Source organism: Colias croceus, chromosome 10, assembly GCF_905220415.1.
Source record: "Colias croceus chromosome 10, ilColCroc2.1".
In the NCBI taxonomy this organism is placed as follows: Eukaryota; Metazoa; Arthropoda; class Insecta; order Lepidoptera; family Pieridae; genus Colias; species Colias croceus.
Window position 1 is genome coordinate 1,738,924 of NC_059546.1, and position 27,981 is coordinate 1,766,904.

At 36.3% G+C, this 27,981-nt stretch overlaps 3 protein-coding genes across 11 annotated transcripts; 1 reads left to right on the forward strand and 2 right to left on the reverse strand.

Moving 5' to 3' along the window:
* Nucleotides 1-738: 738 nt before the first annotated feature.
* Nucleotides 739-10,563, reverse strand: LOC123694933 (F-box only protein 9). Of its 3 annotated transcripts, none has more exons than XR_006751877.1 (11): nt 10,419-10,563; nt 10,202-10,342; nt 9,616-9,750; nt 8,470-8,620; nt 7,679-7,827; nt 6,861-7,024; nt 4,661-4,855; nt 3,830-3,965; nt 3,380-3,496; nt 2,802-3,042; nt 739-918 (listed from the first exon to the last, which is right to left on the reverse strand). XR_006751877.1 is itself a non-coding variant. In XM_045640565.1 (11 exons), the coding sequence occupies exons 1-10, from the start codon at nt 10,419-10,421 to the stop codon at nt 2,854-2,856; spliced, it is 1,380 nt and encodes a 459-aa protein (XP_045496521.1). In that variant the 5' UTR covers nt 10,422-10,563; the 3' UTR covers nt 739-918; nt 2,832-2,853. The 3 variants fall into 3 exon arrangements, 1 of the variants encoding a protein (XP_045496521.1); XR_006751878.1 differs by having other exon boundaries at nt 2,772-3,042; XM_045640565.1 differs by having other exon boundaries at nt 2,832-3,042.
* A 460-nt stretch (nt 10,564-11,023) lies between these two features.
* Nucleotides 11,024-20,366, forward strand: LOC123694950 (AP-1 complex subunit sigma-2). 3 transcript variants are annotated; one of them, XM_045640600.1, is made up of 5 exons: nt 11,024-11,150; nt 11,387-11,565; nt 12,127-12,235; nt 12,820-12,957; nt 19,513-20,366. In XM_045640600.1, exons 2-5 carry the CDS (start codon nt 11,387-11,389, stop codon nt 19,555-19,557), a joined length of 471 nt encoding a protein of 156 aa, XP_045496556.1. In that variant the 5' UTR covers nt 11,024-11,150; the 3' UTR covers nt 19,558-20,366. The 3 variants fall into 3 exon arrangements, with proteins under 3 accessions (XP_045496556.1, XP_045496555.1, XP_045496554.1); XM_045640599.1 differs by lacking the exon at nt 19,513-20,366 and adding an exon at nt 17,926-18,433 and having other exon boundaries at nt 11,025-11,248; XM_045640598.1 differs by having other exon boundaries at nt 11,026-11,248.
* A 23-nt stretch (nt 20,367-20,389) lies between these two features.
* Nucleotides 20,390-27,951, reverse strand: LOC123694938 (lipid storage droplets surface-binding protein 2). 5 transcript variants are annotated; one of them, XM_045640576.1, is made up of 6 exons: nt 27,781-27,947; nt 27,221-27,341; nt 25,347-25,579; nt 21,724-21,928; nt 21,243-21,377; nt 20,390-20,817 (listed from the first exon to the last, which is right to left on the reverse strand). In XM_045640576.1, exons 2-6 carry the CDS (start codon nt 27,339-27,341, stop codon nt 20,585-20,587), a joined length of 927 nt encoding a protein of 308 aa, XP_045496532.1. In that variant the 5' UTR covers nt 27,781-27,947; the 3' UTR covers nt 20,390-20,584. The 5 variants fall into 5 exon arrangements, with proteins under 5 accessions (XP_045496532.1, XP_045496533.1, XP_045496530.1 ...); XM_045640577.1 differs by having other exon boundaries at nt 21,724-21,910; nt 27,781-27,946; XM_045640574.1 differs by lacking the exons at nt 20,390-20,817; nt 27,781-27,947 and adding exons at nt 20,860-21,101; nt 27,476-27,568 and having other exon boundaries at nt 21,197-21,377.
* Between the last annotated feature and the right edge of the window lie 30 nt (nt 27,952-27,981).

The following is a 27,981-nucleotide window of genomic DNA, read 5'->3' on the forward strand; positions in this document are numbered from 1 at the left end:
CTTTTGAGTATGCGTAACTAAAACCAGATTCTTTTTTTAACATATTGATAGATTATGCTGTAAAGTGAATTGAGTAAGACTCTAATGTGTAGACACTGTAAAGTGCCAACGAGCTCCACATCAACTTTTGTTATGCAAAACGCCCGTCAAGGTAGCACACCTTAGAAGCCATAATGATCACACGATCCTTTTACATAAGTACGCAACATCGAGAGAATCAAAGGATATTTTATATTTCCTCTAATTTCTAAAAATATTATGTTGACTTTTCTAGCACAGTGAATAGAGGAATGCATGCATGATGACTTAAATAAAAAAATAAAACATTTAGAAATGTTTGTGGCTTATAAAATTTATGATTTTCAATCACCGCGCTGTAGATAACAAAATGTTATTTCTTATGAAGTATTTTTATATGCTATAAATTCGGAATGATGAAATTGGAGGCTATAGGTGTTGTAGAGACATTTAAATAAATCCATACTAATATTATAAATGCGAAAGTAACTCTGTCTGTCTGTCTGTCTGTTACTCAATCACGCCTAAACTACTGAACCAATTTTCATGAAATTTGGTATGGAGATATTTTGATACCCGAGAAAGGACATAGGCTACTTTTTATCCCGGGAAAATGACGCAATCCCGGAAATCCCACGGGAACGGGAACTATGCGGGTTTTTCTTTGACTGCGCGGGCGAAGTCGAGGGCGGAAATCTAGTGTAAAATAAAACTACAATATATTTTGTGCAACATTATTTTTTATTTCCAAATTTATTTTGCACTGGCATATCTATAATTTATTATTTACACATCACAAAAATAGCATTTCTTTTACAAAACAATATTGCAAATACACTTAAATTATAAATTACAACCATAAAGGAATTCGCATGGGTGCTGCAGGTAGAAAAGCGTTATCTGTAATAGAAAGAAAAAACAATATTTACTTGTTGTAAAAAAATAGAAATTTCCATATAAATTGCGAAATAACTTATGGAAATCGATCAAATATCATATCTTTTAATTAAAATTGGTGTAATGATACTGTAGGATTGTATAAACCATTCGATTTTAAAAGAAGGGTAACCCACACTCACTGTAGAACGTAGTGCAGCGGCCACACTCACTGTAGAACGTAGTGCAGCGGCCACACTCACTGTAGAACGTAGTGCAGCAACCACACTCACTTAAGAACGTAGTGCAGCGGCCATACTCACTGTAGAACGTAATGCAGCAACCACACTCACTGTAGAACGTAATGCAGCGGCCACACTCACTGTCGAACGTAGTGCAGCGGCCACACTCACTGTAGTACACAGTGCAGCGGCCACACTCACTGTAGAACGTAGTGCAGCAACCACACTCACTGTAGAACGTAATGCAGCAACCACACTCACTTTAGAACGTAGTGCAGCGGCCACACTCACTGTAGAACGTAATGCAGCAACCACACTCACTTTAGAACGTAGTGCAGCGGCCACACTCACTGTAGAACGTAGTGCAGCGGCCACACTCACTGTAGAACGTAGTGCAGCAACCACACTCACTGTAGAACGTAATGCAACAACCACACTCACTTTAGAACGTAGTGCAGCGGCCACACTCACTTTAGAACGTAGTTCAGCGTCCACACTCACTGTAGAACGTAGTGCAGCGGCCACACTCACTGTAGAACGTAGTGCAGCAACCACACTCACTGTAGAACGTAATGCAGCGGCCACACTCACTGTCGAACGTAGTGCAGCGGCCACACTCACTTTAGAACGTAGTGCAGCGGCCACACTCACTGTAGAACGTAATGCAGCAACCACACTCACTTTAGAACGTAGTGCAGCGGCCACACTCACTGTAGAACGTAGTGCAGCAACCACACTCACTTTAGAACGTAGTGCAGCGGCCACACTCATTGTAGTACGTAGCGCAGCGGCCACACTCACTGCAGAAGCAGCGGCCACACTCACTGTAGAACGTAGTGCAGCAACCACACTCACTTTAGAACGTAGTGCAGCGGCCACACTCATTGTAGAACGTAGCGCAGCGGCCACACTCACTGTAGAACGTAATGCAGCAACCACACTCACTTTAGAACGTAGTGCAGCGGCCACACTCATTGTAGAACGTAGCGCAGCGGCCACACTCACTGCAGAACGTAGTGCAGCGGCCACACTCACTATAGAACGTAGTGCAGCGGCCACACCCACTGTAGAACGTAGTGCAGCGGCCACACTCACTGTAGAACGTAGTGCAGCAACCACACTCACTGTAGAACGTAATGCAGCAACAACACTCACTTTAGAACGTAGTGCAGCGGCCACACTCACTGTAGAACGTAGCGCAGCGGCCACACTCACTGCAGAACGTAGTGCAGCGGCCACACTCACTATAGAACGTAGTGCAGCGGCCACACTCACTGTAGAACGTAGTGCAGCGGCCACACTCACTATAGAACGTAGCGCAGCGGCCACACTCACTGCAGAACGTAGTGCAGCGTCCACACTCACTGTAGAACGTAGTGCAGCGGCCACACTCACTTTAGAACGTAGTGCAGCGGCCATACTCACTGTAGAACGTAGTGCAGCGGCCACACTCACTTTAGAACGTAGTGCAGCGTCCACACTCACTGTAGAACGTAGTGCAGCGGCCACACTCACTTTAGAACGTAGTGCAGCGGCCACACTCACTGTAGAACGTAGTGCAGCGGCCACACTCACTGTAGAACGTAGTGCAGCGGCCACACTCACTTTAGAACGTAGTGCAGCGGCCACACTCACTTTAGAACGTAGTGCAGCGGCCACACTCACTGTAGAACGTAGTGCAGCGGCCACACTCACTGTAGAACGTAGTGCAGCACAGTCAGCAGGCGCGCGAGCACAGCGGCGCGTCGCTCTCGGCGGTGTAGTTGCGCACGCGGCTGAAGCACAGCGGCGGGAACTTGCCGGCCGCCAGCTCCAGCGTGCTCCACTGCGCCCGCGCACGCACCGCGTAGTGCAGCCACGACAGCACCGCGTTGCGACGGGAACGCGCGCTGCGCAACTCGAACTCCTGCACATGGGAACTATTTTAAATTTCGAACGAGAATGCTTGGAAAAATGTAGACATTGTTTTTTTTGCTTGTGCGCGTTATAAGTGGCCAAGGCACTGGGTGTCCATGTTTTATTTGAATAATAATCACATTTGAAATGATGTTAATGTTAAATGTTAATTATTGTTGTGTGTAGTTTTGGAGACAATAAACATTTTTAATTAGTTTTTTTTTTTGTTTCATTTTTATACATATACACAAATTGATTAAGATCTTGAAATGGGCAAACATGCAAAATACAATATTCCCAAGAGCAACCGTCAAAATATTATAATCAGTTAAAACATAAAATGTTACCATATGAAATATCTGTTCGTGCACGTCAGGTGCCTCCTTCCGTCGCGACTTGAACCTCGAGTAAGTTGGCTGATTCACTTTCTTACCGCTGTTTGTCTTCTTTATAACTACCACCACCTGGAACATCGCTTTGGATTTACTAAAAATAAAAGAACAAGGTTCTAATGGTATGAATAAAGATATGGAAAAAATCATAAATATTTGGGGGTAGTTTAAAAAAACATGAGTTCGCTGGAAAATGTTTGAGTTTAATAAATTAAAATTAATTTAATAAATTAATTAAAATTATGAATAAATTCAGGTTATGGTAATTTTTAGAAAGTAAGAAAAACCGTAATGAATTGATGGAATTTTAATAACAGCTTGGGATACCATCTGGCCTACCTTTATCCCTATTAAGAAACCCGGAAATAACAGCTTCATAACATATATATCGATTTATTTTGCTACCTTATCACCCACAAGCCTATAATGCCCCGCGACGATGCCCAGCGAATGTTTAGGAGTTCTGTACTTTAGGTGTCCAACACACTGGGCCGGTTCATCTGCAGTAGTCCAGGATAGCACTAAACCTTCTGGGAAAAACCTGAAATAAATATTAAATATGAGATTTTTGTTTAATTCATAATTAGTTTATGAATAGATTATTGTATGCCGAGCTGCTTCACTCGGCTCCACCCGTGCAGAACTTTTTAATGTTCATGGTTTTTTTTTAATTATCCTGATCCAAGTGGGGACCTATCTCACAATGCAAATTCAATTTGTAGGATAGAAAAGCTAGCCAGTAAACTTTTCTGTATACATATATTAAATTCATTTTGAAGATATATCCTACCAATATTATAAATGCGAAAGTTTGTATGGATGTTTGTTACTCTTTCACGTAAAAACTCCTGAACCGATTACAATGAAATTTAGCACACATATAGAGGGTAACTTGGATTAACACATAGGATAGTTTTTATCCCGGAAATCCCACGGGAACGGGAACTATGCGGGTTTTCCTTTGCAAACGCGGGCGAAGCCGCGGGCGGAAATCTAGTAGTGCCATATTTTAACCAATGACTGATGAATGGTAATTTTTTCAGTATTTTTTAAAATATTTCTATTTAAAACAAATACATTGCACATAATATATCCTACTTAACTGTACTACATACTTATTTCACTTTTTCTTTCTGATTATATTTTCATTTTTATTCAAAGTATATTCTACCAAAACTATCTTGTTTACTGCTCTTACATAAAGCCAAAAGCATTAGTTATTCGTCAAAATCTCACCTCAGGTACCGATAATAGTCCACCAGGTACCAGGGCCGATAGAACTGGTCCTGGAAGCTGTTCTCCCCGTGGCGCAGGTACGTCGTCTTGCTGATGTAGCACCCGTTCAGGTTGAGCCGGGGCCGGTCTATGAACATCTGCCGCCAGTTTGGGAACCCGTGGGTACGTGGGGTGCCGCATTCTATGCCCCAGGTGCTGCAATTTTTTGTTTTTTTTTTTTTAAATTAGGGTGTAATCTTTACTAATATGTATTATAAAGCTGAAGAGTTTATTTCTTAGTTTAATTGTTTGTTTGTTTGAACGCACTAATCTCAGTAACTACTGGTCCAATTTGAAAAATTATTTCGGTGTTAGAGAGCCCATTTATCGAGGCAGGCTAGAGACTATATATCATCACGCTAAGACCAGCAGGAGCGGAGCAATGCGGGTGAAACCGCCGAGCACAGCTAGTAAAAAATAAAGCTTCATGCTTTATTTTGTGATGTGATGCTAGATGGATCGATCCAAACTTGAAACAACTTTACACATTTACTATATAATATTGCGTTTTAAACCATCTACAAAAGATGGTGACTTGAATTTCAAAAGACATTTATCTTCACAAAAATTGGTGTCAAAAATAGAATTAAAAGAATAGGAAAATACATTTTTAAAATACATACATTTTACTTTATTTTGACAAACGAACAAAAAAACTGCCCTTGTTGCAAAAAAAATTAATGCATTTTACTTTATTTTGACAAACGAACAAAAATAAACTGCAGCCCTTATTGTAAAAAAAAAATTTTTTACCAACTTTTTTTTTTCGAAATTTAGCACACCCTGTATCACTCACCGCACGCACACGGCCCGCCACACGTCCGGCTCGCGCGCGCACACGTACAGCCCGCGGCACACGGCCCACTGCAGCCGCGCTATGTGAACACCCTGTATCACTCACCGCACGCACACGGCCCGCCACACGTCCGGCTCGCGCGCGCACACGTACAGCCCGCGGCACACGGCCCACTGCAGCCGCGCTATGTGAACACCCTGTATCACTCACCGCACGCACACGGCCCGCCACACGTCCGGCTCGCGCGCGCACACGTACAGCCCGCGGCACACGGCCCACTGCAGCCGCGCTATGTGAACACCCTGTATCACTCACCGCACGCACACGGCCCGCCACACGTCCGGCTCGCGCGCGCACACGTACAGCCCGCGGCACACGGCCCACTGCAGCCGCGCTATGTGAACACCCTGTATCACTCACCGCACGCACACGGCCCGCCACACGTCCGGCTCGCGCGCGCACACGTACAGCCCGCGGCACACGGCCCACTGCAGCCGCGCTATGTGAACACCCTGTATCACTCACCGCACGCACACGGCCCGCCACACGTCCGGCTCGCGCGCGCACACGTACAGCCCGCGGCACACGGCCCACTGCAGCCGCGCTATGTGAACACCCTGTATCACTCACCGCACGCACACGGCCCGCCACACGTCCGGCTCGCGCGCGCACACGTACAGCCCGCGGCACACGGCCCACTGCAGCCGCGCTATGTGAACACCCTGTATCACTCACCGCACGCACACGGCCCGCCACACGTCCGGCTCGCGCGCGCACACGTACAGCCCGCGGCACACGGCCCACTGCAGCCGCGCTATGTGAACACCCTGTATCACTCACCGCACGCACACGGCCCGCCACACGTCCGGCTCGCGCGCGCACACGTACAGCCCGCGGCACACGGCCCACTGCAGCCGCGCTATGTGAACACCCTGTATCACTCACCGCACGCACACGGCCCGCCACACGTCCGGCTCGCGCGCGCACACGTACAGCCCGCGGCACACGGCCCACTGCAGCCGCGCTATGTGAACACCCTGTATCACTCACCGCACGCACACGGCCCGCCACACGTCCGGCTCGCGCGCGCACACGTACAGCCCGCGGCACACGGCCCACTGCAGCCGCGCTATGTGAACACCCTGTATCACTCACCGCACGCACACGGCCCGCCACACGTCCGGCTCGCGCGCGCACACGTACAGCCCGCGGCACACGGCCCACTGCAGCCGCGCTATGTGAACACCCTGTATCACTCACCGCACGCACACGGCCCGCCACACGTCCGGCTCGCGCGCGCACACGTACAGCCCGCGGCACACGGCCCACTGCAGCCGCGCTATGTGAACACCCTGTATCACTCACCGCACGCACACGGCCCGCCACACGTCCGGCTCGCGCGCGCACACGTACAGCCCGCGGCACACGCCCGCCACGCGCTCCAGCGAGCCCGCGTCTAGATCCGCGCTCACCACCCACCGCAGTATCAGCTGCACCACCTCGTATGGCAGCCACGAGATGTGACCACCCTGTATAACGATACCAAATATTTAATCTTAATATAAAATCCTCGAGTCACAATGTTTGTCCTCAATGGACTCCTAAACCACATAACCGATTATTTATTTTACACTTAATTAATTGTACAAATAGGAAACCATGGAATTAATTACATCTAAAAACAGAGTACAATTAACTTGGCGGTCTTATCACTAAGTAGTGATTATAATAAAATTCGCACACCATGTGCAGTCAATCTCAAATCGTTTTAGTGAAAACGGGCGAAGCCGCGGGCGGTAAGCTAGTCACACATAAAATTTCTTTGTAGTTCACACATGTAACTTACCAAAACTGTCCAATCATAATATTACACCCTGTATATGCTCTTTTGCTCAAAGTCTACATTTCCGTAAACTTTATAAAAAAAAACTAAGCAGTGTTTCTACATACATATTCTATTTACATTTAAAACTGAGTTTAAACTCCAAATTGAAACAAAAGATTTATTTCATGCAGGCAGAAATATTAATTTATACAAACAATAATCATTTATGTCCAACAACAAATAAGTGAAACAAATGTTGCTTTGAGCAATAAACACAATACCTAATTAAAATAAACAAAGATACAGCATTACACATAAACAGAAATTCATCACATTGCATATTAACGAAAGTCCTTACCTTAGTAGGAAATTGCGGCTGACACAAATACCCTTTTCTTGCCACAATTCGCTGCAGCCGAGCATGGAGATCCTCTCCCTCCACTGCGTCATAGTCATCATCACTGTCCTCCTCATTATTGTTGCATATTTCTTCAGTTTCAGATTCCTCTGCAATTAAGATAATTTCGTTATTAAATTAATAAATAAATTACATGATTGCCATACATCAATATTCTGCTAACAAATACAACTATTCAAAGACATCTTTTTATTCAGGTTCCATGATTTAAATTTAATAATTAGGATAGAACTCTTATAACAAATCTTTACTTTAATAAAATACAAAGAAATCACAACTAAATAGCGCACCACATTGAAAAAACAAATGTGTCAGTATAAGAGCCAAAAAACTTAAAAATAAGAACATTTTTTTTTTTGTTCACAACCTGGAATTGACTCAAACAGGCTTAAAAACTATTTACTAAAAAAAACATTTGCAGTGAAATTCCTAAATTAGTGAGCACATTGTGCATAGTGAAACTACTTATACTAAAAGATAATAGACAAAATACATTTTAAATTTCAAACGTTAATCTTCAATCAAACATATTTAGTAACACTCTAATTTTCACTCAACACATAGTAAATTTTAGTTCTAGCCCAGGCTAGAGAAGTCGAGAAAATGTTAAAATTAGACCTAGTAATAGAAATTCAGTTTGTACAAAAATAGTATGTCCAAAGTCCAAACCTTTACTTTACACTCAGAGACCTCATTGTGTAAAAAACTTGATCTTAGTATATTTTACACACCTACAGGAGTGTCCATCCTCATGTCACTCCCATCATAAAGCCTGCTTTCCACATCAGGCAGGATTTGTATAGCTCGTTTATAGTGCTGTATAGCTTCATATAGCTTCCCACCGCGCTCCATCTCCACACCACGCAGGAACAGGTCTTTAGCCTGGAAGGAATAAATAAAATTTTATTAATGAGTCAAATTTAAAATTTAAAGTATGGAAGCTATATAAATAATGTAAAAAAAAATCAAATGAATGGAAACTATTTGTCAACAAACAAGTCTAAGATCGCTCTGCTCATCGTGCTGCCGTTATTCGCCGCGACATTGCCCTCTGGCCACACACTGCTCTACTCGCGCGATTAATCGCGACGCTCCTCATTTCGCACTCGTATTGCCGGTCCTTTGACTCGCGCGCAAATACCGACAAAATATGGAGCAGTGAGCAGGACGATGAGCACGACGAGAGGCATGACGAGTAACGTGTCCACAATATGTCTCTGCCTACTTTCCTCGTTACTTCCCATACCACTCGTCGAGTGTGTGGACGCGCAGTAATGGATATTCATAGACAAAATCAGGTAAATTGATCAGTTATTTTTCAAAACTGTAAATCACAAACAACTAATGTGTGTAAGAAATGTTAATCCAAATATTTTTTTATTTAGGTCAACAGCTGGCTTATGCTGCACTCATTTGAGCCTTTCTCTGATGACAATGTTTTTTTTAATTATATATCAAAGAACCATAGATGCATTACTTATGGCAGCCTTGAAAAGATTGCTACCTAGCGATAAGGCCACCGTTTGTACATATTTTCTCTTATCTGTTTTTTATGCATCTCTATTTCTTTTGTGTGTTCAATAAAGAATTAAATGAAAATAAATAAATAAATATTATAGGACATTATTACACAAATCGACCTAGTCCCACAGTAAGCTCAATTAAGGCTTGTGTTGTGGGTACTAGGCGACGATAAATATAATATTTAATAAATACATATATAGATAATAACACCCAGACCCAAGAGCAAATAATTGAGTTCATCACACAAATATTTGCCTTGACCGGGGATCGAACCCGGGACCGTCGGCTCAGTAAGCAGTTACTTTACCACTGCGCCAACCGCGTCGTCAAAAATAAAATTAAATAATAATTACCTTCTCTTCATCTGTTTGTGGAACGTCCTCAACTTGTACTGGTTTTTTTGGCTCCCGCTGCGGAGAAGGAGTAGCTTCCAACTCACGCTGCCACTGTTGTCGGAATGCAGACAACTCATCCTCATAAGGTTTATTCTAAAAATTATTAATTTCATATTTTAGTGTTATTATATTTTACAAATAGTGATCTTATAAGAATTAACACTAGTGAGAAGCAAATCTTTATTTCATTACATAATTTTCTAAACATTGATTAAACTTTCTAGTTTTCTATATTCTAATCATAACAATTGCATTTCAAGTTCCTTTAAAAGAAATGAAAAATGGTCTTTTCAAAAATACTATTTATTATCTGGACCCTCTAACAGAACTGATGTTATGAATATTATGGAAATGGACTTTAATGTTTGAAGGTTGTTGGTTTGTTGGACATTCTTTATTCACAAGCGCTGAACAATTTTTATTTTTTTTTACATAAAATAATCATTTATATTCTAATGTAACATACAAATTAGATTATTATTACATAACCGCCATATGCCAAAATTAACTCATTAATATTCTATAGCCTTTTGAACATACATACCTCAGTTTTATTATCAATGCTGATTTGTCTCAAGCTATTGTTGACTTCCGCCAAGTCATTGGAAAAAGAAGAAGACGAGTCATCCTGCTCCTCTCCCTCGCAGTCACTTGAACCGGCTGCTCCTGAGCCTGATGCTGAAGCCTGTAACATAAGGCAACAAAATATAACATTGGTGCTTGTTTATAAACATACGTAACCTATGGTTTTATGGTCATACCATTTTACTTGTTCTGTGCAAATCGTAGTTTTCAAAACTAAATTTATGATCATTAACTGTTTATCTTTTTTATTTGGAGAATTAATTAAAATTTTGTGAAAATATCAATATTTTTATGACGTTTGACAGTTCATTGCAGATTTGACGTTTGAGATTGATCGCTCATCGCAAATCGCAAATATATTTTGTCATTTGCCAAATTGATGACAAATCTAAGATAATGAACTGATTTTAATTTAGACGATCACAATGACGATATTACGATTACCTATATATATATCAATCCACAGTATCAATCGAAGCCAAAATAAAGACCAACCTGTTCACAGGACCGGTTGCCCCAGCTTCTGGAGCAAAGAGTATAGTAACTATGTAAGGAATTCTGGAGAATTAAATATTTTAACTACTATACAAAATTACTCGTTCGATTCATATATTGGCTTAGAGACACATTTTTGAAGTAAAACAAATTTTCTATCTTCATTTTTTTTAATTTTCTTTTAACTGAAAATAAAAATAGAACAAGAAAAATCTATTGTCTTTACCATTTTTTTATTACATTATCTATATTTGACAACATCAGCTGTCATTTGATATCCGTCAAATTGGGCACGTCTTTAGTCTATTGCCCAATGATCCATCGTCCATCCGTCGTCAAAAAAGAAATTACAAAGTAAAAATTGCCAACAGGCAACAAGCAAAAACACCAAATTACTCCAAGAACTATCTACGGTAAACTTCAAAACATTTTTATAACATGAAAGCCAATTGAAAGAAGTTTGTATAAACATTTCCGTATATTTTGAAACAATTATTACTTATCCACAATGGTAAGTAATCATGTTTTTGGAGATAATTAATCATAAATACTGTATCCTCCGTATATTTATGTTCAAATAACTAAACTTTTAATCTCTACTTTGCCATTAAATAATATTTACGAAAAATTGCTTATTTAATGTTTGCAGATGCAGTTTATGCTTCTATTTAGCCGACAAGGCAAATTACGACTGCAGAAATGGTATGTGGCTCATCCAGACAAGCTGAAGAAGAAAATCACCAGAGAATTGATTACCACTGTTTTAGCCAGAAAGCCAAAGATGTGTTCCTTCTTGGAATGGAAGGATGTTAAGGTTGTTTACAAAAGGTGTGGCACTCATTTTATGATCTTAAATTTGTTGTTTTAATTTAGTTTTAAGAACGTATTCTTTAATTATTCTATGCAACTTAATATGTTTCAATTAAACAATAACATATTCACTAGTAAAAATATATTTTAATGAGTCATAGCCACATAGTGCTCTTTATCATTAATAATTTTTATTTAATTATTGAGTGGTAATTTAACTAATAACTGAATCACTTAATTACTTTTTATTACATTTAAAAATACTTTAAAAACTGAGAGAAACGTGGCCTCATACTTATTTAGTAGTTTGTTTAACACTTTCAAGTACTTTCTAGTGTTTGATTTTACTTGAGTATTATACATTTAGATCTTTAATTTCTCAACTATTTCAAGTGTTATAAATCTTGTACCTAAAAGGCACAATAAATAATGTTTTTCTGATAATATTATAGCTACTATTGCATCTGGAATTTTATAAAGTATTTTTTACGTGCTCAGCGTATGCAAAACTATTACCTCCATTGAGCTTAGAATACCGACGGTGGGACACCCTGTATAACTGCTCTTTTATTATTTCAGATATGCATCATTATACTTCTGCTGTGCTATGGAACAAGAAGACAATGAGCTTCTCACTTTGGAACTCATTCATAGATATGTTGAGCTACTTGACAAGTATTTTGGCAGTGTAAGTAATTAAATTTATTACGGCTCATTACTTAAAAAGGTCCAAAATGTATCTTCATAATGTGCAAGCACTATTAATAATATACTAACAAGTTGAATTATTAAATTTAAAAAACTATTTAAAAACCGAAAGAAACTTAGCGTCATATATTAGTAGTATTGGTTGAGATGGTTGTTAATCATCTCAATAGATAGTGCGCGGTGTGTCCCTTAAGACACATAAAACTGAAAGAATAGAACAAATTCGATTGCTCTGGCGGGTCACGAGTGGCTGAGTTGGTTAGGCATCCGCCCCGGAATGGCGCGAAAGGATGCGGGTTCGAGTCCCGCCTCGTGATCGAATTTTTTATATTCTTTACAAATTTATACATATATTAGTAGTTTGTTTTAACACTATTTCAATTTAACTACATAAAATCTCACTCATACTGCTTCCAACATGTAAAGTTTATGATAAAAACTTCCTTTATGAAAAAAAAATATAAAATACATTATTATTATATAAATTATAGTTGTATTGTAGGTCCAAATCTTTAATAAGCATAGGTTTAATATTTTTCTAACAAATGTACCAAAAATTTTCAGGTTTGCGAATTAGATATAATTTTCAACTTTGAAAAAGCGTACTTCATCCTGGACGAGTTGGTACTCGGTGGTGAATTGCAGGAGACCAGCAAGAAGAACGTCTTGAAGGCCATCGCTGCACAGGATCTGCTCCAGGAGGTCAGTAGTCAGGATAATGAACTTGTCTAATATCTCTTTTTTATGCTGCCTTTCCGGACTCTTCTATTGTATTCAATGTTCATATTAATATTAGTTTGGTATATTTTGCTCAGACTTCAACCTGATTACTAAGAGCTAGCGCGCAAGAGCAACTTTTGTCTCCGCAACTATTTTGTCTCTCCCATCAACTCTATGGGCTAGTAAGAAAGTGCGCGCACGTAACGATGCAACTCCCGGGAGACTTTTTTATTAGCCCATAGAGTTGATGGGAGAGACAAAATAGTTGCGGAGACAAAAGTTGCGCTTGCGCGCTAGCTCTTAGTGATCAAAACGAAGATTTATAAATTTACAATTAAGTATCGGTAGGTTGCCCTTTAGATGTTAGGACCAAAGGTGTCTTTAACTAGCCAGTGTTTTATATTTGTATTAATTTGTAATATTAGTGATACTGATAACAATAATTAATAATATGGAATACCAAAATTTAGTTCTATAGACTAGTTAACTAGTAAATATATGATACAATTTCACGAATTCTCTTACACTTTCAACATATCTTGGTGTGAATCATATCAATTTGAACAAAAATAAATGATTTAGTAGTAATATTATAAAGAAATAGGGCTATAATGTGAAATTGGTATATCCATTAACATTTCTGATCATATCTCTAGTCAATACATATCTGCGACTTGTTTATTAAATTTGCTTTAGGATAATATTGATATTTATAAAATGTGGACCATTGTGATTGATGAGTGGCCTCCGTAGTGCCTTGTAGACGTTTAATTATAGTAGGAGCACTGCCTTTAGGAGTTTTATAATATAATGTATCACTATAATGTGTTTTTCCAAAAATATGTTAAATCGAGAAGAAATTTGATACCCAAACATTGAATAGTCCACATAACACTCTAAAACAGTAAATACACAACACTTTGGCTTCAACTCTTTAAAATTGTAGTTAAAAGTTGTTTTATAACACAACTGACTTCACTTAAACAATCTGTAAATACAACACATAGAGTTATTTCAAGTATACAATATAAAAAGCAGCCCTAAAGTTAGTTTCTCTCTATCGCACTGCACTCGGCTAATTTTTCCCCATTTTCTGTGGTGTATGCATGCTCCGATGGTGGTCAGGATTTAATCGACGGACTGTGGCACTGAATATTGACTCAACTGTGAAGGTTATAAACGCTTTTTTAATTTAGGCCTGTAGTTTTAATGCTCAGATAAATGCCTTGGAAATCGTGATTGTTTATGCTTCATCAAAGTTTATGGTTATGTTTTAAAATGATTCTATTAGATAGGGAGGCGAAGAGGGGAATTTTCTGCAATACTCGAGCGTGGCAGTTTAAGATATGAGAGATACCGTAGACCTAATAGAACAAACTTTTTCACTATTTAGCTCTATATGTAGTGACGCGCGCCTAGGATAGACGATCAGATTAGTAAAAAAAAATCGATAGTCTGAAATACTCGAGCGCGTCAGATTAAGATATTGGGGGTTGATTTTAGTGTTTTAAGACTAAATTTAATTAATCTGACCATAAGTCCTTGACGCCGCCGAGTTATAGGGTCGCGAACTTGTAAAAAAAAAACGTTGACCCGGCATTCTCGAGCGCGATTTTTTATTTTTTTATTTTGAAGAATATAATCTAAAACTTACTAAAAACACAAAATCTGCCGGTTTCCGCATGACCGGAAGTCTGGAGGAGCCATTTCGTCTTCCGAAAAACGCGTTGCAGCATATAAGTCGCGAACTTTACTTTTTCAAAAAAAAAAAAGTTTAAATAAACAAAAAAGGTAATTTTATTCTACAAAAAAAGGTCTCTTTTCATTTTTGTCCAAAGTTTAATTTTTTTTTACTTGAAGCATCATAAAAACTCAAACTCCCGGTTTTTTGAGTATATCTCGAAAACTGAGGGTGGTAAGAAAAATTGATATGAAATAACGATGATTAAAAAAAAGAAACCCACAATCCTTTTTCGGTCAGATTAAGAGAACCCACCAACATTTTTATCAGATTAAGAAAATATGCTTTCAGGATACCTAGATAAACCTCCCCTATGAAAATCTGACGCGCCCGAGTATTTCAAAAGGACTTTTTTTTTCTGCATTTTCAAAAATTCATCGTAACTTATCGTCATGCCGTAATCGTCAGTTTTTTTAAGGGGAGCTTTCTTGGGGCCTAATTAACACCCCTTCCGAAAATCTGACGCGCTCGAGTAAATTTTTTTTTTGTGCATTTTTGACGAATTTATATGCCTAGCTCCACCACGCAAACCGGCAGATTAGTATACCGTTGTTGTCAGAGGCACTTGGGGCATACGTAGTATGAATATCTGACGCGCTCGAGAATGCCCAAGTAACTGTTTTTTTTTACATTTTTGAAAATCCGTACACGCCAAACCCACCGCTAAAATGGTTTTTACCATAGAAGCTTTTCTTTTCGAAATTATTTTCTCTTTCGATTTTGATAAGTCTCGACGACGCCGTTGAATTACGCCATTTAGCTACCTCGCCTCCCTATCTATATTGGAATAAAATTAAGATAAGAGCAAGACTACCTATTAAATATTCATGTAACTTAAATATAATACATTCAATAATAATTAATAGACAATGCCTCCATACGGAATAGGCAAATAAGTTCACGAATATTTACGATGAATGAAAAACATGTATAGAGGTATAGTTACAAAAGTCATATTGTTCTAAAACCTTGCCTTAGTCTGGTGTTACTCCAATACAATTTAAGTTCATAAAAACATAAAAATCATTTATCTGATCGTTAACAAATCCCCGTTTAGACATGGAATGTTGTCATTCAGTGCAACTTATCATATGTTCATTGTTCAATATGATTTGGAAAAAAGCGTTTATATAAAGGCTTTGGCTTAACTCGTGCATGCATTGGGCTTTAAAATATTATCTTACATATAAAACTTAAATTACACAAGATGTCATAGCTTATTAAAAATCGCATGAATCTATTTCATCTTATTTACTCAGCTTTCCTTCATAATACAGAGTTTCAATAAAGGTACAAGTCCAAGACGGGCCGCAGACCGCAAACTGCAACAGCAAACTGCAAGCGACACCACTTGTTTCTATGAACATCTATGAAATTGATTCTAAGCGCGGCGACACTGCTGCCTGCAGCCGCAACGCACAGCGATTCATAAGCTATGTCCACACTATGCACTTTCATCTTCAAGTTTCGTCTTCATCTTTCTATTCAACTTTCGTTTGTCGCTTTCAATATTGAATTCAATATTGAAAGCGTTAACGAACGCAACGCCATAGTCATTTACCTAGTTCATTCGTAGTTTGTCAGCTTGTGGAAACATGTGTGACGACAACATTTTACTTAGTGGAATATGTGCTGCTTACTTGGTCATAAGAAATTCCAGAAAAAAAAGAACCAAGCGAAAGTATTGGATACGAGGCTATTACGATAATCGAAGTAATGTGATTATGAGAGAACTACGAGAAGATAAAAATATTCTTTTTAAAAATTTTACACAATATGTCTGAAAAAAAATTCGATAGACTTTTGAAATTGGTTACACCATCTTGTTGTTGAACGCTTTGTGGCACAGAAATCCACCAGACGCGGGAAACGTCTTTAGCAGGGCGCGCTGTGCTTTCAACTGTCAAAAACGCATGCGTCAAGGGCATGCGTTGCGTGCGCTGTTGACTGCGCTGTGACGCATGCCCTTGATGAACGAAAAAAGGCACAGTGTGGACATAGCTATAGATGTTCATAGAAACAAGTGTTGTCGCTTGCAGTTTGCTGTTGCAGTTTGCGGTCTGCGGCCCGTCTCGGAATTGTACCTTAAGAATAAAATAATAATCAAACTAGTCTCATAGCAGTTCACACACTACAATGTTGCACTTATTTAGAAATAAATTATAGTACATTTTTCTTAGCGAATAATATTAGAAATGCAATATAATTCAATAATACTTGTATCTACTTCAATACATATACCACATAACACATAGTAGAACTGGTCATTTATCTAGAATTTTATTAATAAACTCATATTGTTAGTTTTAAGTTATTACGTTCTAATTCATTTCGATATCTTCTTGGTATATAGTATTCTAACACATTCAGGTTATAATCGAGCTTATATATACTAATTATTGTATTCTGATGTATTTGGGAGAGCTTTCTGTCTTAGATTGATTGTATTTATATAATGTTAAAGTATTGTTAAGATTCAGCGTCGAGTTCTTAGTGTATGGCCGAGCGCTTGGTATATTTTGTGTAGCTTAGTTTTATCATATTGTATTGTGGACATTGTTATACCTTTGTTCTATTTTTTAAAGCATATTTCGTAACTGGTAAATGTCACCAAAGGGATAACAGCTTTCTGTATGTTTATTATTTATATATTATATTTTCATAAAAGTTCTTTTATATATCCATTAATTCGTTCGCTTTTATAATCATGCATGGCTCTTGGTAAAGGTAAAACAATGACCCAACTATTAACCATGGATGTTGCATTTATTGTAATGGGTTGTCATAAATATATTGTTGAGAACTAAACGTCTTTTCTTGCATGATCCTGCTCCTAACCTTAACTAAGCATGAGCTTTTGGGTTTTAATAATAACTTTAAAAATATTACTAGTATAAATTTCATACATCTTTAAAGCTCACGCTTCAGATTATAAGCTAATACAATTAATGTGCAATGCATTGCATTCAACTAACTTGTGGTGAAGGAAGCATGTTTAAATGCCTACATTAATTTTATTATTGACTCATTAAAATTACAATGTCCTTTATTAATATATGTATAGATTTCACCACTGGCATTGATAATAGAGTACTAATTAATCATACTAAATAATATCTATTCCATCCTTAACAACATTTAAAAATTTGCTCTAAAAACGTGAAATATAAGAAATTACAAGCAAAATCTGGTTGGGTGGTATTTGATAGGACGAGACGGTGGACGATGCCCTCCGCGAAGTCGGTCTGCTCTGAGGTCTGACCTACGCGCCTCAGGGAGTCAGCTAGAGAAACTCTTCATGGTTTAAGGACGCTAAAATAATTATAAATGTGAAATACAGTGTGCGGGTTGTGTTTGAAATAGGTACAATGTTAATGTGACCATTTTGTAAGGACATGCGTAAGTATGACAAAATCTAGAAGGGTTTTAATGTTTAGAGGTCAGATACATGGTATCTATTTTGTGAAAGTTAGCATGCAAGTTTGCCCTTTTTAAGTGTAATTGGTGCAAAAGGTCTCTGAAGTTTTTGTAGTGAGCAATAAATTTTTAGTCATTTGATTATAAAAATATATTCCAAACATCACATTCATAACGTATTAATTAGCCAAAGCGGACCATTAAAATTTATCTCTAGAGGACAGTTTAGAAGAATTTATTTAATTTTAGTTTTATTGTTTTGTTTGACATTCGCATAGATTTATTTTTAACGTTAATTTCTAAAGATGATTTTATTTTATTAGTTTTAATTATGTATTTTGTGTTATGTAATGCATCGAATTTATATTTTCTTCTTTACATATAGTATTTCTTTCTAATTATTATTACATAAATTATACTTATTTGTACTACATTCTTGCAAATAAATATAATTTGAATTTTGAATTTGAATAAAATTTGATGACAATTGATTTGTATTTTTATGAAGTTCGTTAATATTCATTTATATTTTCTCTCTGTCTCTCTCTCTCTATTACATAGAAAATGTTAAGTATTAAATTAAAGTAAGTATTAGTGCGAAATTCCAATTAACTGATACTATTGTAATGTAACAACTATTATAGTACTTCTATCTTTTATACTTATTCATTAAATAATAAAAACATATGAAATATTCATTTGTATTTTAAATTTTTCAACACTCATAATATTAAAATTAAAGATTTTTTATTTCTATATAAAATACCTATAAGTACATGCCTATAGTTATTAGTTCAACAATAAAGGAGGTACATTTCTTCTCAATCCACTCAATATTTTAGAGATGTGATTTTATACCTGCAACTCACTCAAATCTTCAGAATAGTGAAAATCATTTATTAATTCTAGGTACCCATATCTATAATTTCTTGGTTAGGTACTCATTGTGTACGAATATTTCCATATCAGCATATAGATGGGTCTGGGACAATATTTTAATATTATAACAAAAGTACCCACTCAGGACATGTCAATGACCTTATTAAAAGTTAGGTACTTACATATTGATTATGAAGCTGATTCAATTATTATAAGTTGACTTTGGTTGTGACGCTATACTTATCACAGATAATAAATTAGTATTATAACAATCAATTGATCAAATTTATAGTGTTAAGTCCTTATGACGAAATTAATTACCTACCAACATTTTGAGACTCTTCTAGAAAGCTAGTGATTCACATTGGTCTATATGTCATAATATGTTATCTGTATTGTATTTAAAAATCGAACACGAAACGGCGTTTCCCGCCGAAAAGCGATGGCTCGGTTTAACACGGCCACGAGCGACACTGGCTCAGTGATGACACTTGTTCCAGGAGGAGACTCCGCAGGGCTTCTTCGAGGACCACGGGCTTGGATAAATCTACGGAGACCACGCAACAGCAGCCGCAGCTCGAAAAGAACTATTAGGTTATCTCCTGCAGTAATTTGTTAGAAATCAATATATCTATTACTATTATTATGTTTAAGCTGTTAGTGTTTATTCTTTTTGTGATTGGCTTAATTTCTTAGGTAGGTTGTTGAGCACAATATTAAGCGTATGGTTTCTTTTAAATCAATGTACTTAAAATGTTAAAGGCACGGTTTCATTTGTTTTTGGCACGGTTATTTTACATGTATATAAGGGAGTCAGAAAACGTTAAGTATCTATTACAAATATTATAATGCAGACATAAAATGTAAAAAGATGGTTTCTATATAATTTTTACTGCGCAGTTAGTTTTTAATCTTATCTTTTAGGTAATTAAGAATCGCTTTTGATGGATTATTTTTATCAAATGAAATTCATAACGAGTATTACTTTAACAAATTTAGTAGGTAATACATTAAAATTATTGATATTGATAAAGTTTTAATCTTGGACGTATGTAAATTAAGCATTTAAATTCTTACTTATTGTTATTTACGATCGAATAATAATTCAGTTTTAAATGGCAGCTTTTAAAATATTTTGTGTAATAAAATATTCTTGTGCTGCTATTATTCATAAAGTATTATCAACGAGTGTCAAGTAATAAATGCCAATAATAAAAAAAAATATCCAAACTATATTATGTTATGTATAATAACGAACAACATTTTATCTTATTGTTAAATGAATTCTGTTGTGAAACAAATATAGAATAAGTAATGTATGAAATATCGGTATTATTAAATACTTATTTTAAAATGGGATTTTCATTGAAACGAACCTTTTAAATAAGAAAGCTTATATTTCAAAGATCACATATAAAGGCATACAAAGACTGATCAGTCTCATCATAATATATGAATACATTTTCCATTATAATAAAATATCACCAAAACAATGTAGATAAGTATAATATCTTCATTGTGGTTACACTTAAATAATAATAATTATTAAATAATAAGAAAAGATTATAAGAATCATTGGTCTCCCTCTGATTTTGCTTCGGGGGATGATTTTACAATTTCTGCAGTAGGGGGGGCGGTGGGTGTTTCGTTTTTAGTGGGGGGGACATTTTTGGCGGGTTCCGCAGACTTTTGCTGTTTCTTCTCGTCCATGAGTTGTTCCCTGAAGTGCTGTTCGCCTGTCACTTTGGCGAGGTGTATCGCTGCTAGCAGAGCCATTATGTAGCGACGCACGTCCAGTTCTATGCCTGTAATGTTTGTGAATATTGGAAATTTGTAAGTAAAATGTCCAAATGGATATTTGGGATACAAGACTTTACTTTGCTAACATTTGTGACACCTCTGTAAAACTATTAATTTAACAGTATAAAATACCAATTTAGTCATCACCATGTAGGCAACTAACCTATAGTGGTACATAAGTAATAGAGTAAATTTTGCAAGGACATGAAAATGCTCTAACAAAAATAAGACTGTCAAATTTTGACATAGACATGTCCTATGCCTAAAGCCTGATTTCCACTTGAGCATGCTCAGGCGAATGAGCGGGCCCGAGCATGCTCAGGCGTCTCCACTTGAGCGGCTCGGCCAAATGAGCCGCTCATTCGCCTGAGCATGCTCAAGTGGAAACAAGGCTTAAGATTAGGAAGATCTTTCAATATATCCCACTCACCATTAGCTCTCAGCTGTGTGACTCTCGCAGCAAGGTTGGCCCACACCCGGCGCGCTGCAACAGCGCCGAGTCGCCGCACCGTTTGCACCGTGTGCAGTGTGGGGTCGTTCTCGAAGGCCACCACTTCGGTGCCAGCTGGAAGTAATCGTTAGATTGCACTCTTCGATGTTTTTTAGACGCTTTTATTTATTAATTTCCCTTTTTGTTGGAATGGTGGTCAACTATTCGAGAAATTTGGAATGGTGGAAATTAATTTGGTCAATTAGGAAATGGAATAAGTTTAGACACAGCATCTTATGTTGTTTTACAAAAATTTTGAGAATTAACGGAAAAAATACCATGTTTTTTGTGTATATTGAGAATGAAGTCGGTTAAAAATGAGTGTTTTAGTTTTGAACAATAATCTAACAATTGAAGAAAATCTTTGTATTACAAAAAAAAATGATAATACTCCTTGAAAAACATAAAGTTAGGTTCTTACCAGGAGTTTCATCAACTGCAGGTGGTAAATAATGATCGAGCAGTCTCATAGCATACACTGCTCCACTGTCCACACCCTGCACTGCTTTCTGGCCATATGCCGTAGACAATAGAGCATTTGCCTTCACCCAGGTCAACTCTTTGAGTGACTTGACGCGCTGTTCGGCCGCATCACGCGCTCCATACACCTGGTTGGTGACATTTACCTTTAAATTATTGGTATGTGTAAATTGTTAATACTTTGTTAGGGGAAAGGTAGGTTAAGTCAATAGAAGTGTTAGTTCTAAGGACTAGTTAGGTCAGTGTTATGATAGTATGGGATAATGTTGTAAGGATGCTAGTTTCTTTAGTTTGGGGTTCTCTCTGATCAATTTATAAGGAAGGTTAAAAACTACTTTTTAGTCATTTCGGATAAATTTGCGATTTTCATAAGCTATGTAGGTATAATTAATTAGAAAAGGAGAATGCCCATTTTTGGTACTGGTTTTTCTCATGCATCAAGACAACAATACTATTAAAAAAATCTCGGCAATTTAGAGGCCTTCTTACCATCGGAAAATATATTTTGAACAGGGAATGTTTTGTAAAATCTAATAAGACATGTAATTGTTTAGATCCGTTATTATAGATTTAGTGTCCATAAGTGTGTTAGTAAATAATGTTAATTTGTAGAATTTATGCGTTAATTAATGTTAATCGGCGAACCAAGAACAGAAACTGCGCAAAACAATTTAAATAGTTGTTTTTATAAAAAATGTAAACGTGAATTTGTCCTTGGCAGGATGTAATGAGTACAATTTCAAATTAAAGGTCAACTAACAAATTAATGTTAAACTAACAAGTTAAGGTTTAAGGTACAAGTAAATTGTAATACTAAGAATAATTATAAAATGGAACTTACAATTCAATGTTTTACTTGTGGTTTTACTTTTATGTTTGTTCTAGAAAGGTTTGATATCATTGTGATAAATTGTTACGTTGCGTTTATTCAAAACACGATTATTACGATTACGAATCGATAAAACCGCAGACGTTTTTAATAACTACAATGTACCTCAAATACATAATTATGATTTTTATTGCCTGTATCAATAGACAATATTTATATTGGACTATGCGGATAGGATCCGCCCGGGCTGAACCAAAAAACAAAATATAGCTTATGTTACTTCTTAATAAGGTAGTTTCATTTTTTTATTAGTGTCAAAAATCATTAAAATCGGTACTTTTGGAGCATTTTATTCAATACAAACAAAAAAGAGCAAATATATATATTTCCTCTCTATAATATTAGCGTAGATTTCATTGGTTTCTTGATATATATGTATTTGTCTATAGGTATTATTTTTCTATGGGGAGACCCTGAATATTAAAGGACACAAAGGGCTGATATTTCGAAGGTTCCACCGATCCGGGTCAATGTGCGCCCTTATCACTTCCATTGTATAACTGTACTATGTATCTAATCAAATAAAACAGTTTGAAAAAATACTGATAATATGCATCCTATTGACTTTACTTTTTTATCGTGACCTTTGAATGTGGAAATTAGATCTGTGCTAGTTGTTGATATTTTGTTTTAAATAAGACGTGAATCACTTCTAAACTGGAAACGGTCGTTTTTGGTATATTCGTTTGCATAATGCTCATTAACATTAACAGTATAACCATAGTATATATCAGGGTTGCCTGGAAGAGATTGCTTTTGAGCAATAAGGCCGCCTTTTAGTACGTATTTGCCGTGTGTTTTTATTGTATTTAATTATAGTTTAGCTTATTTATGTTGGTATATTATGTACAATAAAGAATAAAATAAATAAATAAATAATAAACCATATATTGCTCAAAAATATACATAGTAAAATTGTTTCAAGGTATGACTAGTCTCTAATACCTACCTACTAAAAAAAATATAAAAAAACGATGTCGTGCAACCAAGACGATATGTAGCGAAACGGTATGGGCCATTCTTCAGGTACTAAATGCTAAAGCATAATATGAAAACTTATGGTAATTTTATACAATACGAATCAAGTCTACAATGTATTTTGTAAATTGTACCAACTCCTACTAAAGACTCGCCAGCTGCTGTGAAAGTCCCGTAAAATCTAAATAGGCTCTGACGAATTAAAGATATTAACAGCAAATAAAAAAAATATCGGGATGCATACGTAAGCACTTTTATTATTTTCTTCTGATCGACTCTATGTTAATTTCTATGGACATTATATTTTAACTTTCCTCTTTTGAAATATAAATATAGGAGTTCTATTTTTGTCTCTCTTATGACCTGTTATGGTGAAAAAAGTTTATACATAAAATGTTTATTTTACTTATTCAGTACATACCTATTACCTACCTACCTATTATGTTTTTGCTTTTAGAAATAAACGTCTACAATATAATATACATACTTACGACTATATAATATCGTCACACAGATATTTTTTTTATCTAAAAATGAAAATCACCAACTGTAGGTAGGTAGTTACAATCAACAAAAATAACTTTCAAATTTCGTTATAATCTCCGAAGTCCGATGATAAAAATACTGTAGTGTACGTTTTTCTCGATTTCTGTTATATATCTCATGACGTAAATACTAAATATATATATATAGTATATACGCACTACCTTGTAATTTTAAAACCATTGTTCTAGTAATATACCTGTTTATTCTGTATGAATTATAAATAAAAAGAATGTAGGTAAATATCATTTCCATATTAGGCAGGTAAATGGTAAACTTGTTTACACTTCTAGGTATATTATAATGCGCCAAAAACAAGTTGCACAACTTGAATTATTGCTTGCATCAGAAGCCTAGTGGACTTTGGACTGTAGGTAAAATCTAAATTTATTAAATAGTATATTATGTACATTATTATGTAGGTAAGCTAATTTAAATATGCTGTGTAAGGAACATGTGGTTACTCATACATGTATCCTAATTCCTAATACAGAAGGTGAAAGTAGGTAGTAATTTGTTAGTTTGTACTTTGTGTTCGACATTTTCTAGATGTAAAGTTGAACGGATTTTGATGAATTTTGATAAAATAGCATATTCTAAATAACATATTCAGGGGCCTCACATAATGTATATTTGAACTAAGTAAGTTGTGGCTGGAAATCTAAACTAAATTTTTTGCACAATTTTCCTTTTAGATGCAATGTTTTTTTTTTTTATTTTGAACTACATTTGTTGATTACCTACATTTCTTTTCAATTATTAACTTTGCTATCAGCAATAATGCATTAATATTTTATACATGCAATCATCATGATTAATTTTGCAATTAGAGCATACCCATTTTAAGTGACTTGACTTGTGAGTTTACTTCTACTGTATTTCAATAATAAACATTTTATTTTAATTAAGGTCATGTTTATCGCATAAAAATCTATCCATGTCACACCAACTCATAAGCAAAGCTAAATTTTACCATATTTTCCATAATACTTTGTCTGAGTTCTTGACTAAATAAAGATGATATTATCATTTTACTTTCCGAACTGATGGTAAATAGTAAACATTAATCTATGTTACAATGATTTGTAAACACTTCTGGAAGTCTTATTTCATAAATAAATGTGTGAATTTAACAGCACAATATAGATACCAACCTTATTCAACTGTGGAGTAATCCTTGACAGCACTGCTTGTTTTGTAGTCTCTACAATAACTTTTGGCTGCTCAGTGACGATGGGCACTCGCTTCTCCAGCTGATCCAAAGCTGCTGCTACTCTCGCGTCACCGGCTGCGAGTGGTGCAGCTACGAAGGGAGCTGCTGTGTTAGCCGCGAGGGTCACACTTGCTTCTGCGGTGGATAGTGCCCAGTCTAGCAGCGAATGTGCCCCTGGAGACAGATTGCATGTTAGAATCTAAACTGTTGAGTTTGTTTAGATAAACATGCATACTTTGGGAACTAGTGGTTTGAACAAGTGATAACTGCGTTAAAAACAACCGACTTCAAACTTGCACTTGCAAAATTTACAAATACCTACAGACAAAAATGCTCATAAAATAAAAACTACTGGGCCTATCCGAATAAAATTTTTATGGGACCAATTCGACACCATCCCGCATCGAACAAAAAAAGAATCACGTAAATCGGTTCAGAAACCTCGGAGTAATCGGTGTACATACATAAAAAAAAAAAAAAAAAAAAAAAACATACCGGCCGAATTGATAACCTCCTCCTTTTTTTTGAAGTCGGTTAAAAATGATTATGTATAAGGTTTATAGGCTACATGAGATTATGCTACAACCAATAGTCTAAAGGACTAACCGGATGAAACCACACACAAATAGTAGTACTTTAAATAAATAATATATAATCTATAATATAAAAATGAATCGCAAAATATGTTGGTAAGCGCATAACTCGAGAACGGCTGAACCAATTTTGTTAATTTTTTTTTTGTAATATTCCTTGAAGTACGAGGATGGTTCTTATGTAGAGAAAACATAAATAGTACCACGGGCGAAGCCGGGGCGGACCGCTAGTAAATAAATAAAATTCATTTATTTCACACTTTAAAAACACTTTCATTTGTTTGTAATGAAAATCTTGCTATTAACAACTTTATACTTATTTAACTGTTAACTATATTTCACAAGAGCACAGAATACATAATAGTTTCCGTATGTATTACTCTACTCTTTGGATAATAGTAGTCAAACGCTACAGAACGGACACTCTCCGTCTCCACCTCCCACCAAAATTAAACACTTACCTCACCCCGCACGATCAGCCTGAAAATGGTCCGTATTTGTCTGCAAGGACGATCCGCAACGAAGATTGACAACATTAATCAATTTGACTTAAAGTAATTTTATTATTTTGGATTTGTGATTATCGTTTTTTGTAGAAAATGGTTAGATATTGTGCTGTTTACGGATGTATTTCATCAGAAAAACGCGAATTTTTTTTTACGCTAGTCACAAATGTGCCAACCATAAAGCGTTAACACACACATTTGCAGTCTCTACAGTGTGACTGTCAAAACGATAATTTTGTATGGAGTGTCCGGGGTGTGACAAGAGTATATTTTGTTCATTAGCAATTAGCAATGAGAAATTTCTAAAACCATACACTATTTATTAGCTTCAGATAAATGCAGGTAGTCTAAAAATAAATTACATTGAATCATCTCAATGGAACATTCTAGCATCATTAGCCTAGTTAAAAATATAAATTGATAGCAAAAATTACCAATGCACAACTACAAATTATGATAATCTAATTTATAACACACATAGGCACAAACTATATTATAAAGTATAAACTAGCTGTGCTCCACGGTTTCACCCGCATTGCTGCGCTCCTGTTGGTCTTAGCTAGGTGAAATATAGCCTATAGCCTTCCTCGATAGATGGGCTATCTAACACTGAAAGAATTTTTCAAATCAGACCAGTAGTTCTTGAGATTAGCGCATTCAAACAAACAAACTCTTCAGCTTTATAATATTAGTGTAGATATTTAAATTTAAATTACCTTTGACTCTGCTATATAATGCACCAACTTGACCAACTGCTGCCCCCACTGTGGGTAATGCCATGACCTTTTGCACTGACTGCAACTGTCCCAGCGAAGGGGTGCTTACTTCTGTCGCCATCTGTACATTTAAAAATTATTTACGAATCATTCAGAATATTACTAAGTAGGTAATCACATAGGTAATGTGTATATAGTGTATGCCAAATGATGGTAGTATTTGATATTGTATGCAATAATTGAAAAAGAACATACAATTGCTAGTAAAAAGAAAGGATGATAATTTAATAATTATATAAAATGGTGGATGTTCAATGCTACTATGAAATGAACTGAATCGATTATAATAAATAATTTAATCGAGGGTAATTATGAAAAACACATCGGTTATACAGATCACGACGTCCATTTTAATGCAATTATATTGTTGCAGTACGAAACATAATTAGATTTGAAACAAGTTCAACAAAATGTTATGTCCATGAATAGTTAGAAAATTACCGGAAAGATTCAGAAAGAATGTACAAGGGGGGTCACATTGAAGTAACAAAATAACTTACCTCGTTATATTATAATTATTGTTGTAAAAGATAAAATAGTTTAAGGATGTCGTTTAAGAACTCGCAAATATATTAAAACTTTGTGGAATAATAAAATTAAATAACAGAAATGTTTTTAAAGAACACAACTTTATTCGCAAATGAACACACTTAAACTGAATGAAATGAAATGAAAAGTCATGAAAGTTCGTGAATCGTGAA